The sequence below is a fragment of the Uranotaenia lowii genome, chromosome 3 (assembly GCF_029784155.1).
Source record: "Uranotaenia lowii strain MFRU-FL chromosome 3, ASM2978415v1, whole genome shotgun sequence".
In the NCBI taxonomy this organism is placed as follows: Eukaryota; Metazoa; Arthropoda; class Insecta; order Diptera; family Culicidae; genus Uranotaenia; species Uranotaenia lowii.
Window position 1 is genome coordinate 369,645,466 of NC_073693.1, and position 14,651 is coordinate 369,660,116.

The 14,651-nt window shown below is 42.8% G+C and overlaps 2 protein-coding genes across 14 annotated transcripts in view; one reads left to right on the top strand and one right to left on the bottom strand.

Annotated features, from left to right (window-relative positions):
* LOC129754380 (uncharacterized protein CG43867-like) overlaps positions 1-11,164 on the top strand; it is a 691,811-nt gene extending 680,647 nt beyond the window's left edge. For all 13 annotated transcript variants that reach the window (XM_055750401.1, XM_055750406.1, XM_055750404.1 and 10 more), the window contains one exon: positions 6,373-11,164. In XM_055750401.1, coding sequence (XP_055606376.1) covers positions 6,373-6,739 — 367 coding nt within the window. In that variant the 3' untranslated portion in view covers positions 6,740-11,164. The remainder of the gene's footprint in view (positions 1-6,372) is intronic.
* Positions 11,165-11,282: 118 nt separating this feature from the next.
* Positions 11,283-13,515, bottom strand: LOC129754389 (protein arginine methyltransferase NDUFAF7 homolog, mitochondrial-like). The gene is made up of 3 exons (XM_055750441.1): positions 13,259-13,515; positions 12,019-13,199; positions 11,283-11,397 (listed from the first exon to the last, which is right to left on the bottom strand). Exons 1-2 carry the CDS (start codon positions 13,481-13,483, stop codon positions 12,126-12,128), a joined length of 1,299 nt encoding a protein of 432 aa, XP_055606416.1. The 5' UTR covers positions 13,484-13,515; the 3' UTR covers positions 11,283-11,397; positions 12,019-12,125.
* Between the last annotated feature and the right edge of the window lie 1,136 nt (positions 13,516-14,651).

Below are 14,651 nucleotides of genomic sequence, written 5' to 3' on the forward strand. Positions count from 1 at the left end.
TGACCTCTCCCTGCATCTTCGTTATCGCCCGGATCCTGCCGGACCTTAGGATCCCGGGCACGCATTTTCACGTCTCCTGGCCTTGTCTCTCCTGGAGACCCTCTTTTCAGCTTGCCGTTTACGGCAAAATCCTCTTCACCGTCCGTCTGCACGCAGACGCTGACCTTCTTCGGTCGAGTTGTATCCGTCCGAAGAGGGGTCGACACATCCTGTATGTATGTTTTTTTTTTAGTTAGAAACCACAGGTGGTAAATCCCGTTGTATTCCAAGGCACTGCGAGCCACCGCGTCCCCCCAGTTTGCTACTCTGGGTCCATGGGTACAATGGGAAGACTCATGATATACTCCGTGTATACCTCCTACTCCCTAAACTCCATCTGGGGCCGCAGACCTGGTTCCCACCTCGAACTGATTAGTACACTATGCTTCAATAGTGGGAGGTCTATTCGCGCTAATGCCCTCCAAGGCAATATTCATTAACGAGACCACTTTCAGCAAAACCTCTCATCCTTACGACTCGACGCCTGAACTCTCCTCTAACGACTTGAGAACTGACATCTCCTCGCAATGACTCGAGATTCCCACACAAACCTCTCCTCTTCGCGACTTGAGGCCTGATCTCTCCTCTAACGACTCAAGATCTGACCCCTCCTCGCATCGACTCGAGGTTGACCTCTCCTCTGCATGATTCAAGGCCCGATCTTTTCTCTAACGACTTGAGATCTGACCTCTCCTCGTAATGACTCGAGGTGACCACTAGTACCCCTCCTCTTGTTAATTAAGGGCCTGATTCCTTCTCTTACGACTCGAGACCCGACCCCTTATCATACAGACTCGGGGTTGGCCACACAAACCTCTCCACCTGGAGGTTCGAGGCCTGACCTCTCCTCTAACGACTCAAAGCCCGACCTCTTATCTTTAGGGTTCGAAGTTTGCCACCTTGCCCGTCGTGTGCCAGATCGAGAGCAGCTTATCCTAGACTCGCGCCTGTCACGGCACACGCGCGGGACTTAACGCAACGACTCGGATGATTCCCGACGAAGACGTCATCCTACACCGACTCGAATGGCTCGCCCGGCGTCGAGAGCCACTCTACCCGTGGGTATTCCCCGAACGTGGAATAACCCTTTCCCAACGATTTCCACTGCGAAGAAGGTCATGTCTTATCCCCGCAGCTTCTGTCGTTGAGAACCGCTCCACTCGGATACTCCCCGAAGGTGGAGCATCCTACGCACGAACGCGGCGCACCCACGGCATCCGCTACGCAGAAGGTATTGTCTTATCTTTGTAACTTCAAACCGTGGGGTCGGACGCACTCGACAGCCCCCCGTCGATGGGGTCAGTCTACTCCGACCGTTGTCCGGTCTTCTTTATCCCCCTTGGTTAGCAACCCTAGGATTTTTGGCCCGCGGATTTTCCTGCCCGTTGTGTGCCAAATCGAGAGCAGCTTATCCTAGACTCGCGCCTGTCACGGCACACATTCGGGACTTGGAACGCTACGACTCGGATGTTTCCCGACGGTGACGACATCCTACACCGACTCGAGAGGCTCGCCCGGCGTCGAGAGCCTCTCTACCCGTGGGTATCCCCCGACAGTGGTTAACCCTCTTCCCTCGAGATCCGCTACGAGGAAGGTAAAGTCTTATCCCCGCAGTTTCCCTCTTAGGAAGCGGAACTACTCGGATACCCCCCGACGTTGGGGTATCCTACACACGTTCGCGGCGCACCCCTGACCTCCGCTACGCAGAAGATGTTGCCTTATCTTTGTAGCTTCGATCAAGGGATCGGACGCACACTACTCAGATGCTCCCCGCCGATGGAGTCATCCTACACCGTTCGCGGACTGCCATTGGTTCCAGCTCCTCTGCAGGGCAGTCATGATCCGGGTGAACCCATCGCTGACCGCATGCCAAGTGTTGGAATCCGCACACATCCTCTGTACAATGGGAAGACTTGCGATATACTCTGTGTATACCCCCTACTCCCTAAAATTCACCTGGGGCCGCAAACCTGGTTCCCAACACGAACTGTTTAGCACACGATACTTACGACTCGAGGCCCGAACTCTCCTCTAACGACTTGAGAACCGACATCTCCTCGTAATGACTCGAGATTCCCCCACAAACCTCTCCTTTTCGCGACTTGAGGCCTGATCTCTCCTCTAACGACTCAAGATCTGAACCCCTCCTAGCATCGACTCAAGGTTGACCTCTCCTCTGCATGATCCAAGACCCGATCTCTCCTCTAACGATTCGAGATCCGACCCCTCCTCGTAATGACCCGAGGTGACCACTAGTACCCCTCCTCTTGTTGATTAAGGGTCTGATCCCTCCTCTTAAGACTCGAGACCCGACCCCTTATCATAAAGTCTCGGGGTTGACCACACAAACCTCTCCGCCTGGAGGTTCGAGACCTGACCTCTCCTCTAACGACTCGAAGCCCGACCTTTTATCTCCAGGATTTGAGGTTCGCCACCTTGCCCGTCGTGTGCCAGATCGAGAGCAGCTTATCCTGGACTCGCGCCTGTCACGGTACACGCGCGGGACTTAACGCAACGACTCGGATGGTTTACGACGAAGACGTCATCCTTCTCCGACTCGAATGGCTCACCCAGCGTCGAGGGCCACTCTACCCGTGGATATTCCCCGAACGTGAAAACCCCCTTTCCCAACCATTTCCACTGCGAAGAAGGTGATGAGACTATATCCCCACAGCTTCTGTCGTTGAGAACCACCCTACTCGGATACTCCCCGAAGGTGGAGCATCCTACGCACGAACGCGGCGCACCCACGGCATCCGCTACGCAGAAGGTGTTGCCTTATCTTTGTAACTTCAAACCATGGGGTCGGACGCACTCTACTCGACAGTCCCCCGATGGGGTCAGTCTACTCCGACCGTTGTCCGGTCTTCTTTATCCCCCTTGGCTGGCAACCCTAGAATTTTCTGCTCGTTGTTTGCCAGATCGAGAACAGCTTGTCCTGGACTCGCGCCTGCCACGGCACAAGTTCGGGACTTTGAACGCTACGACTCGGATGTTTTCCGACGGTGACGACATCCTACTCCGACTCGAGAGGCTTGACCGGCATCGAGAGCCTCTCTACCCGTGGGTATCCCCCGACAGTGGTTAACCCTCTTCCTTCGAGGTCCGCTACGAGGAAGGTAAAGTCTTATCCCCGCAGTTTCCCCCTTAGGAAGCGGCACTACTCGGATACCCCCCGACATTAGGGTATCGTACACACGTTCGCGGCGCACCCCTGACCTCAGCTACGCAGAAGATGATGCCTTATCTTTGTAGCTTCGATCAAGGGATCGGACGCACACTACTCAGGTGCTCCCCGTCGATGGAGTCATCCTACACCGTTCGCGGACTGCCGTTGGTTCCAGCTCCTCTGCAGAGCGATCATGATCTGAGTGAACCCATCGCTGACCGCATGCCAAGTTTTGTAATCCGCACACGTTGTCTGCTGTCGTGTCGGTCCCACAGGCGGCAAATATGGAGTACGTACCGCCGCAAACCTCGGACAGACCAACACCACATGTTCGAGTGTTTACTCTACGTTCCCACAATCTGGGCAATATGGCGAAGCCACATGTCTAAACCGGTAGTGGTACTTAATGAAGCATCCATGACCAGTCAGTAATTGCGTCATATAGAAATCCACCTCACCGTGCTTCTTCCGATCCAGCTCCCGATGTGTGGGATCAGACGATGGGTCTACCTTCCTCTCGTTGAGCTGTACCACAGCTGCTGCCAGTTGGACATCGAGCCCATCTCGTACGTTGGGCGTGTCTTTGTTGTCGTAGCAGTAGACATCCTCCTCAAGCAAAACCGAGATGGGCATTACACCCGCCACTACACAGGCGACTTCGGACGACATGGTCCGGTATCCGCTGATAATCCGCAGATTCATCAGCCGCTGAACGCTGCTAAGTCGCTGCAGGTTACAGGTTCTTCCCAGGGCCTGCCTCCAGGCTGCTGCTCCGTACCGCAAGATTGATGTAGTCACACTTGCCAGGATCCTCGTTTTACTACTTCGGGTGAGACCAGGTTGGTGATTAGCACCATCTCGGTTTCGTGGTGGACTAGGCGCAAGCACTGGGAGTGCATCCAGCTTTCCACTGCCTGGATAGCTACCGTGGCCAGTAACTCAACCTCCTCTGTTGAGAAGCCTCTCGCCAAGAGGCTCCGCAAATCCTACGAGTTCAGCTCCCGATGGGAGACTCGTTCGTAGGAGTTCGTCGTAAGTGAAGTTCCACAGGACCGGACCGAGTATTGACCCCTGTGGAACACCCGCCGAAACCTCTTGTGTTCGCAAACCCTCACCGGTCCTAAACTGCAGTTGTCGATTGTGGAAGTAACTTTCCACAAGCCTATACAGATATGCCGGGATCCTCATTTGGATGAGCGACGACGCAATCGCTGTCCAACTGACACAGTTGAAGGCGTTCTTCACATCCAGAGTGATCAAAAAGCGGAGCCCTCTCCTCTTGGTAAACCTGGCTCTGTCCACTTCCTTGATGACCGAGCGGATGGTATCTACAACAATGTGCGGAAAATCGCTCAAGAAAAGCAATCAGGATTCGTTTCAAGCTAGAATATTTACACCTCCGAGTGCTGTGATACGCACGTGGTGAACGTATCCGTTGAATATTCGTCGAACATCAACACTAACTAGATACATAAAAAAATACCATGCCCCATCGGGGGCTACCGTTTCTATTCGTCACGTGGCTTTTCAAATGTGATCGACATACTTGATGATAAATTTTGAACGTCGTTCCCACAATCATTCAATAACGCCTATCCTCGCATCATTGTTGATAATGTTCGTTATTGATAGACGATCATGAATGTCTCAGAAGGAAAATTTGAAGGAATACCAGGACCACATGTTGAAAAAAGCCGTAGCACATGCTGGACAGTTCATTACGGTTACTTAGTAATGATTTTGTTCTTCTACGCAAAGCGAAAAATAAAAAATAAAATTGTAAACTTTACGTATCGCTCAGAACTGATACACATCAGTTGTGCTCCTAGAAGGTTGAAAACCATCAAGGAAGGCAATCACCATCGAGACGTTCGTTGCTGATAATCTGCGTCCTTGTTTACCATATCATGTTTTGCGGGAATGTTTCAAATACAGAAGCGTCGTTGTCATGCATGATTGTTTATATAATTTGGTTGAAGAAGGAAAAATTGACTGCTTCGATTTTTTTGCTCTGAATGCAGTAACACATGGCTGATCGAAAATGATTGATATTCGGAACATTGATCTACAGTGCTGCGACCTCGACGGAAACCAAACTGTTTTTCCGAGAGTCTGCCCTCGCTTTCAGTGTATCTCTGAAGTCGGTTCTGAATCATCTTCTCCAAGACCTTACGCGCTGTATCCAGTAGACAGATCGGCCGTTACGCCGATGGGTCTCCTGGAGGCTTACCCGGTTTATGCCGTTTCCACGTGTCAGTGAACACCCGTTCCGTCACGTATCGTTGCAACGATGTCCGGAACATATCGGGGAACTCCCTTATCGCGGCCTTCATTACGACATTCGGAATGCCGTCCGATCCGGGGGCCTTCCTCGGTTGGAGAGACTTGGCGATCTCGCGAAGTTCTTCCACCGTTATCCGCTCTTCGGCGCTGGTGTCCCAGTCATACGAGACTGTTGGCCAGTGGGTAACATCGTGCTGCGGGAACAGCTCATTGATGATGATTCTCAGTTTTTCCGGGCACGTTTCAGGTGGTGCACCCCCACTTTTAGTTCTGCCCATGACTATTCGATAGGCATCACCCCATGGAAAGTTGTTGGCGTCACGGCATAACTGCTTGAAACGGGCCCTCTTACTTGAGTTGGTGGCCCTGCGGAGGGCCGATCTCACGCTTGTTAACAGTGGCCTACGCTCCGTTCTCTCGCAGTCGGCATGCAGACTGTGTGGCTTGGCCTTCGAATTGCTTCCAGGACTTCCACGGCCGATGTTTCTTCGAGGGTAGGCAGCCGACCCTCAGAAACCTATAATGATTAACACCAAATACATTCCCTCTAAAATATTTATTACATATAGTTATTTTATTTTATACAACAACATCTTACCTGTGGGCAAAATAATGAGATTCGAACCCAGAAGTTTTCTTGTCGATACCGGGAATCGAACCCAATACGCCTGGGTTACCAGACTCGCGCCAGCCTATCCACTAGACCACATCAGCGCGTTGCAAGACTTGTGGACATGTTTTAGTTCTAAACTACTTGGAGGTGAAACTATCTGACAGAGTCTTGCTATTTCTCTATTGACTTTGTTTCGATACAAGGATCAAGAATTTCACAGCCCAATAATATTTTCTAAATACTTACCACCATTTTTGCTTCTTTCTAGATCTCGTGCCCACCCGGGGTCCTGCACCGGAACACCGGCCCACAACACGCTCAACTCGTCGTCGCACATCGGAGTCGTCGGAGTAGCCGGTGGCAGCATTGGCCTGGTTAGTGGCTGCCTGATCGGCGGTGGCGGCGGAAGTCTCGGTGGCAGCAGCTTGGGCGTCGGGCAGCTTGGTCCTGGTGGTGGCAGTGGAGGCGGAAGTCTCGGCGGAACTCTGAACACCAGCAGCCACGGCCACAACACGCTCACGTCGCACTCGCACACGCTCAATTCACACATGAGCCACACGCTCAGCTCGTCGCACGGTAGCAGCCACCATCAGCCGGATATACTGAAGAGCACTCCGGATCATCAGAGGCGTTAGGCATTGTGTGAGATCCCTGAGGGAGGCAGCTGTACAGGATAGAATAGATTTCATTTGTTTTTAGTTTATCTTTTTGTTTTATAACAGTAGGACCATTAATGTTTTTCCAAGTTTTTTTTGTCTTGACTCGAGATTTTGCCTCTGAAAGATGTTTATAGTTATATAGAATTCAAATTGTGCATAGTTTAGTGTTTTCTTTTTTTGTTTTCGAAATTTTAAAGTGAACATGCTAAGTCAATCTTTTCAATCGACGTATCAATTCCTCCACTACAAGGTACCAACACATTACCAACCACTTATTGAAGTTAGTTTTAGACCTTTAGTTTTTAAGCGAACAACTAACCAAAATTAACACCCAAAATCTACTCATATTAGTTATTTGTACTTTTTATTACTTATATTTTTTTAATTAATGAAGTAGTTATTGTAAGAGTATGTGAACTAAGAGCATTTCTTCCTAGAAGAACTGTCCGTCTTGAAATGGTTAGAAATGTGTGTGTAAGGAAAAAAACGTGTAAAAAGTTACGACGAACACGTGCTTCGTCTCTCGAGGCAACAGGTGCAGATACAGATGCAGTCAAAAGAATCGTTTAGAAACCATTGTGATTTTTATGCTATAACTATATTTAAACAAAAGTGAATAAACAGAAGCAACTCAAACGAATAGTGGCTAAAATACCAACGTCTAACAAAAAGTCCCGAGCTCTGAAACCTAATTAAAAAAAAGCGCCTAGCAAAAAAAACTGATCGAACGAATCTGTTCGAAGCAATCTGTTGAATAATGTATCTACGAAATGAAAATGCCAGTTAACCAAACGTATAGGAAACTAGGAAGTATAGGAAACTAAAATTGTAATGTCAAAAGCTCTATTGAATATACACACCACGCGAAAAATTACCGAAACTTTTAGGGTGCCGCTCTGCTATTAGTAGAACAACAGATTTATAGGAATCAGTGAACGCATTTTAGATGACAGTGACCACAGCTTTAGACCAAATCTAAAGACTACATACACGTATATTGTTCAGTCTGCTAAGGCATTTAGTCAGTCGTAGGGTAAAAAAAGAACGCGTGAAATATTTAAAACAGAATTTGTGAAATTAAAAAAAAAAAGCAACACAAACTTTGTAATAACCGGAAAGTTTCTGTATAATCCACAATCAATTCAGTTACAAGTAGAACAGCGCGAGCTCTGTGTAACCAAATCTGAAACGAGTCTCAAGCAAAAGCATTAAAAAATGAAAAATAAAAAAATAAATTAACAATGGTCAAGGACTAATAAAATCGTGTACACGAGTGGCGATTCCCGCTCGTCTACACGATTTTTACCCGTAAAGGTTCGCCAAAGCGCGAGCAGGCTGTGAAAAAAAATCCCTTAGGTTCGCGAACCATAGGAAACACGTGCGAGGCAGTCCAACCAACAGACGATTCTTTTGGATTTTGAATCCTGTCTCGCTCGTGGAAATCGTAACATACATGAAAATTTTCCCCCGCGATTTTGGCTCACGAACCATTTAGCGAAAAGGTTCATGAACTTTTTTTGGGAAGGGAACGCGTGGTTATTCGATTTTCTTCCGTAGGCAGGCTGTGCGTCTCTTTAGGTACGCGTACGGGTAATAAATTGTGATTCAAGCAGCAGCAGGAAGTTCTTCATTTTCCACTGTTCTTTCAATTATTGTATGGAATATTTCTGTTTTTTTTAAGTTTATTAAAAAAAAATTTTTTTTTTTTTGATAACTTACAGCGTTTTAAGATTAACGAAACTCTAAATATTAAATCAATATCATTCTGCCATGTCAACTCCTGGGTGGTCAATTGAATTGAACAAAGCTTTTTGACAAAATTATGGATAAGAATGGACACAAGAAGGCCCTAATAATGATCTTTAACAACCGTTTAAGGAATAAATAATCAAATCAAATCTTAGACCCTTACAATTTCATCCAAATCATTACATTTCTGTAGTAGAGGTTGAGTGTAAAATTCCATAACTGTTTTTTAAATTTGGAAAAGACAACCACGATTCCATATGTAAAGTTTCAATAAGAAAACACATGCAAACGTATCAATGATTATTTTGGATTAAAATGAATGTCATAAAAAATTGATAAATTAATTCAATAATAATAATAATAATAATAATAATAATAATAATAATAATAATAATAAAGAAGAGTTTTCAAGTAATTTTTCCATCATCAAAATTCACAACGCAACTTTAAAATGAATAACTCCAAATTAATTATTCATTATTTATGATTCAAAACTATCCAAATTCTTTTTATGGGTTCATCACTCTATGTTTCGAACTGTTAGTAAGTACGGAGTTTGTTTTTCAGATTTTATTTTAACATTTCTGAATCCGCTTATACGAATTTTGCTATTAAAATTTATATTTTCTCACTCTTTGCATAGAGTTTGGAATGGACAAATTAATGATTGAAAATTGCTTGTTCCAAATTCAAAAGTTCATTTTGGAATAGGGAATCCTTATTTAGGAATTGTGATCTTCTGATGACTCAATTCTGAATGAAAAAGTCACACTTTACTATTTGAATTGGGAATTTTTAATCCACAAATTAGATTCAAATATTCGTAGAACTTATTTCAAAACTCAGAATTCGAATTTAAATTGTACAGTTTCAAATTTAGTATCACGAATATGAAATTAAGAATTTAAGAGAAAGAATTTTCAATCCTAATTTTTTGAATCAATTGTATAATTTTGAATCCAGAAAAGGAATTTTCAAAAATGAATTTTGATTCGTGAACATTGAATTATTTGTTTTCAAATTTTGTTCATCATTCGGATTTTCAACTGAAATTAGGAATTTGAAATATCAATCGCAAATCGTACATATTTGAAATATTTTAAAAATAAAATTCGAATATGTTCACACTAGTCCAAAGGTAGTATGTATGTCAAATTTAAGTAGTAATGAAAATCAAATAAGATGCCATTGAAAATATTTTGCAAAATGAGAATGTTCTGAAAAATATTTTGAAATATTTCTGAACTAGGTATGGCTCTGTAACTTTGAAAAACTGAATAACATCAAAAATGTTGAAGACAATGACTAAGCTATGAATCACATCAATGACATTCAATACAAAATTTTGAAATAGTCCGGGACGTCCCGGTTGCCTGGATTTCATTGAAAAATGCCCGGATTTTGCCCGGTTATATTCACTTTATTTGGAAAATCAAAAAAAACAAACTCCTCCAAAACGGAATTTTTTGAGAAAAAAAAATCATGAAAGGTGTTTTGAATCTTAAAGTACGATTCAAAACCTGTCGATAAGTTCTGATGAACAAAAAAGTTTTTTTGCCCAGATAATGCTCGGATTTATGAACATTTTTAAAATTATTTGCCCGGATTTTGCTAGGTTTTTATTTAAAATTGCCCGGTTTGTCCGGCTCGGAAACGCGTCAAGCGAAAAAACAAGATATCTTGTATTTGGTCCGCAATGAGTTAACATTCTATTCTATTCTATTAATTTATTTATAGAGGATTTTAACCAACTTGGTCATTCGTCCTCTTAGGAGATTTGACTTGTATTTTTTTTTTTATTCTTTCCCCACCCCATACATTTTTTTAGGATGCGAAGGAACTTTTTATCCTTCGGATAATTAAATCAATATTTTTTCTATCTGTTACTGGGCCAGATTGCATCCTTTCGTAACTCTATATACAAATTTGCCAAATTTGACGTTGTTTAACATCAGAAAGGACACACTTCAATTCACAAATTATATACATCGTTTAAATTTACAACATTGTAAATTATTTTCAAGAAATTGTTATGAAAACTTTGAAAAATCGATTTATTTCATCTGTCCACGCGTTGCATTTGGCGCAATCAACAACCATGTGGAGACAAAATAACGAAACGGAAAACACGACCATCAAGTGTGCAATGCGTTTTCCAATTTGGTTCACGAACCAGAATCGCGAGGCTCGCGAGGTTTTCTGCCACGGCTCGCTCACGATTTTCTGGCGATCGGATACCCCTTGAAAAAAATCCCCTACAATCACGTGTTTGCTGAGTCGCGAACCTACTGTGGTCAGAACTTTTGTGAACTACGCGCGGTTTTGTTTCTTGGCTGCTCCGATTTGAATACGATTTTTTTAGTCCTTGACAATGGTATTAAAAACGAAAGATTGAAAGTTTGTCTCGAAAAAAAAGCAGCATCTGGTATAAAAAGTATAGGTATGTGGGAAAAATCTTTTCTTTTCCTGGTTTTGTTTGTTTTCTTTCGAAAATCTGTGTGTTTGTGCGAGTGTTGAGTCGAGGCGAAACTCTACGAAAAAACGAAAAAAGTTAGAACGCTGAAAGCACGCGATTAATGAATCAACCAACAACACAGGACAGGAATGAAGAAATCAAATGAAAGCAAAGAATGAAAAAAAGTAATTAAAAAGCATCGATTGTTTACTAAAAAAAAGTTGTTTTTGTACAAATATCTGAGAAAGAAATTCCCTGAATGTTTGAATTTTTTCCTAAAATTTCTAGGGTAAAATTAAGGAAAATCCAATTTACCTCAGTCTGTAGACCGACATTTTGATGAATAATTTGCAGAACGTATCCATTTCATGTCTCGATCGACGTTTCTCAGCGTGATCATCTAGAACCACCTCATGTTTTAATCAAGAACCTGTAAAAGCAAGCAAAACGTTTTGAAATTAGGCAAACCACCACTTTTTAGGGACGCAATTACAAAAATCATGAAAATGCAAAAGTTTCAAAAATCACCAAAACTACAAAATTACCAACAACACAAGTTACAAAAACAAAGTTCCAAAAATTTTAATGATAAAAAAAAAATTACAATTTTTTTTTCGTTTTTGTCAAATTTTAAATTTTATATTTTTTAGTATGTTGTTCAAATTTAGTAAATGTGGTCATTTTTTGTCGTTTTATTCAATTTGTTCATTTTTGTTTATTTTGACCATTTTGATCATAACAAGATAAAAAAAACCTACAAATAAAAAAAATTACAAAAATTAAAAAAAAAAACAATTTTTCACAAAAAAAATAAAAAAGTTGTCAGAAGTGTCATTTTTTGTTACTTTTAATGTTATATTCATTTGGTTTTTAATGTTAAACTGTTTGTCCTTTTTGATTTTTATTATTGTCTTGCAGTTTTATTATACTAATTTGAGATTTTTATCATCTTTGTGTCTTTTTTGGATATTTTGTTATATCGTTTTCGTCTTTTAATTATGGTCAATTTTATCATTTTGAAAATCCAGAAAAGAAAAAATTAGGTACTTACACTGACTTGGACTGATTTGTGATACATTTGTTGAATAAAAGCCCTCTCAGTTTGTTCAATAAATTACTTCATTAACTTTCTACCTTTTGGTGCATTCTCAACAATCATCATCGACTAGATTTCAGAAAACTTTCCAGCTCCTTGGGAAACAGTCCGAAAAATTTAAACCTTTCGCCCATCTGCTCGGGATCGGTCAACATATGAAAACCATTCTCCAGAAGCCGTTTTTGATCTTCACCCTCAGCCGCCTCAACCAACACCTTTAAACGTTCTTGTGCACCGGCCATCTCCAGGAATGCCCGTTGGCTTGTTGGACCAACGGTGAAAATTTGTCCCGTCCTCTCACAAAACTGTTTCAAGATGGAAAAGTCGACATCGGCTGTCAGATCTGCCGCACCCGGATCCATCAGTGGATCGTGCAGTTTGTGAGCTTTGAAAGCCCGGAACGTGTCACCTTTTTCACCCAGATGGCCGTAGTCTACTATCAGAGCGAAACCTCCAACCGAATTGAACCGTTTCCCGATCTGGCGAATAATAAGTTCCGAATCGAACGAAATTTCTATACTGCTTCGATCTCTAACTAAGTGTTGATAATTGTTCAGAAACATCCTTAACATTGGGGTCTCCGCATTTGAGTTTATGAAACGGAATTTACCCTCATCAGCTGGATCGATATCGATCAGCACCTCCTTCCATGAGGATTCATGTTGTTGAAATTTGTGTATTGGAAGTGCGTCGAAGAATTCGTGAGCCAGAATGATGGAAAACGTTTCCGGGACATCCTCCAGTTGACGGTACCAGAACACTTTTGTACCGGAAGCTGTGTAACCAGATCGGTAAAATGGTTTATCGCTGAACTCCGAACTACTGATACACAGGGTGCTGGCCTGAACTTTACTCAAATGTTCGCTCATTTCAACTAAATGAATCGATAATCCGGGCGTCACATTGAGACCATCGCATACCCTCAGGATATCTTTCATCATTGTTCCTTTACCGGGACCCAGCTCAACTAGTTGATACGGCGAGGGACGTCCAAATTTGGACCACTCAGTCAGAAACCAGACGGCAATCATTTCTCCGAATATTTGCCCAATCTCAGGTGATGTAACAAAATCACCTTTGCTTCCGAGCACTTCGTCCGGGGTCATGTAGTAACCGGATGCCGGATTGGTCAAAACCTGTTATAAAATCGGCACCAATAAAAACTATCATTTGACTTTAAATGTGAACCACTGACCTGCTTCATATAGGTGGCCACCGGTATAGGTCCGGTGGCACGGATTCGTGATTGTAGTTCATCCTTCAGCGAAACCGGTGACCGGCCACCGTTTGCAGCTTTGTTCTCGTCCGCCCCCGGGGTGTTAAGTTTACTCGCTGGTGGAAGCGAGACTCGCCGGACCGGTTTGTAGCTGTAACGGCGAACTGCAGCCGGCAGGAACGGGGACACTTTCCGTAGAATCATGATACCGGAATCTTTTGCAATCGTTCTCCCAAAATTGCTGATAGGGCAGAAAAATGTAAACATAAACAAACTTTGCTGCGCGACATTTTCCATCGAGGGGTGATGCGTGCCATGCAACATTTTTTATACACGTAAAATAAATTTTATCCAAATTTGAGAACAAATAAAATCAAATATAGTTACTGAAATTTGTGAAGTGAAACCCTACTGGAACGCAGTTTTTTTCCATACTCTCATGATTATAATGATTTTCATCATCAATGACCACGATCAAATGTAATATCAATGGAACAAGTTTACAAGTCTGAATGTATATACAAGCTTATTAGTTACGGTGGGTGCAAAAATATCAACCACGAAACGCCCAGAATCATTGTGAACTAAGTTTGACCGTGCTTCAAAACAAAACATAGTTCGATTCTGGTCGAACTGAGATCGACATAATGAACTAAAAAGCTAGACTATTTTTGTGTATGTTGAACCAAGAGTACTAAGCGAGTTCGGCTGTCGAACTGCATTATAAGTCGCTACGAATAAAGGTTCAAAATTGGAAATCGGTTGTCCGAACTTAGGTTTGAGTATGCCTGTCAGAACTTAGTTTTGCGTTGATGCGTTGACACGAATGCAACTTTGAGTAAATCAAAGTATTGACAAAGTATTCTTTCGTTTTGAGAAGTGCATTTCTACAGTCTGGGTAATCGTTACGCAGCGTGTTTCTTTTGCAACATCAAGAGAGCGAGAGATTTTGCTCTCAAAAAGTTGTAGCAGAGCAGCGAGCGAGCGAGATCAGAAATTGTAACGGTATTCAGTGAAAGATGTTCGTCGCGAACGGTCGTCGATCGGTAAATAAGTTATGTTTAAAAGTTATTAATGAGATGTGTGATAATGAAAATTATTGAGAAACAGTTAATTTCTCGAGGTTGGTCTGGTAGGTAAGTTTGAAGTAAATTAATAAAGCAATTTGTAATGATTTTTCATCATTTTCTCGATTCTGCAACAGCAAGAGACTGTGTGAGGGTATAGCAGAGACGTAGGGATATTTTTTTTTAAAGAGGGGGTGTATAGCAATATTAATTTTCCTAAAAATTAATCCAATGAATCTTGATTGAAAATTCCACAAAATCTAACTTTGACAGCTGGTGCTTTTAAAAAATGCAGTTTCCCTAAG

What these genes read in the sequence shown, in the direction of transcription:
- LOC129754389 (XM_055750441.1), bottom strand. Translation starts at nt 13,483, where the DNA reads ATGATTCTACGGAAAGTGTCCCCGTTCCTGCCGGCTGCAGTTCGCCGT. An exon ending in TGGCCACCTATATGAAGCAG is followed by an intron (nt 13,200 to 13,258) that starts GTCAGTGGTTCA and finishes ATTTTATAACAG; the next exon opens with GTTTTGACCAATCCGGCATC.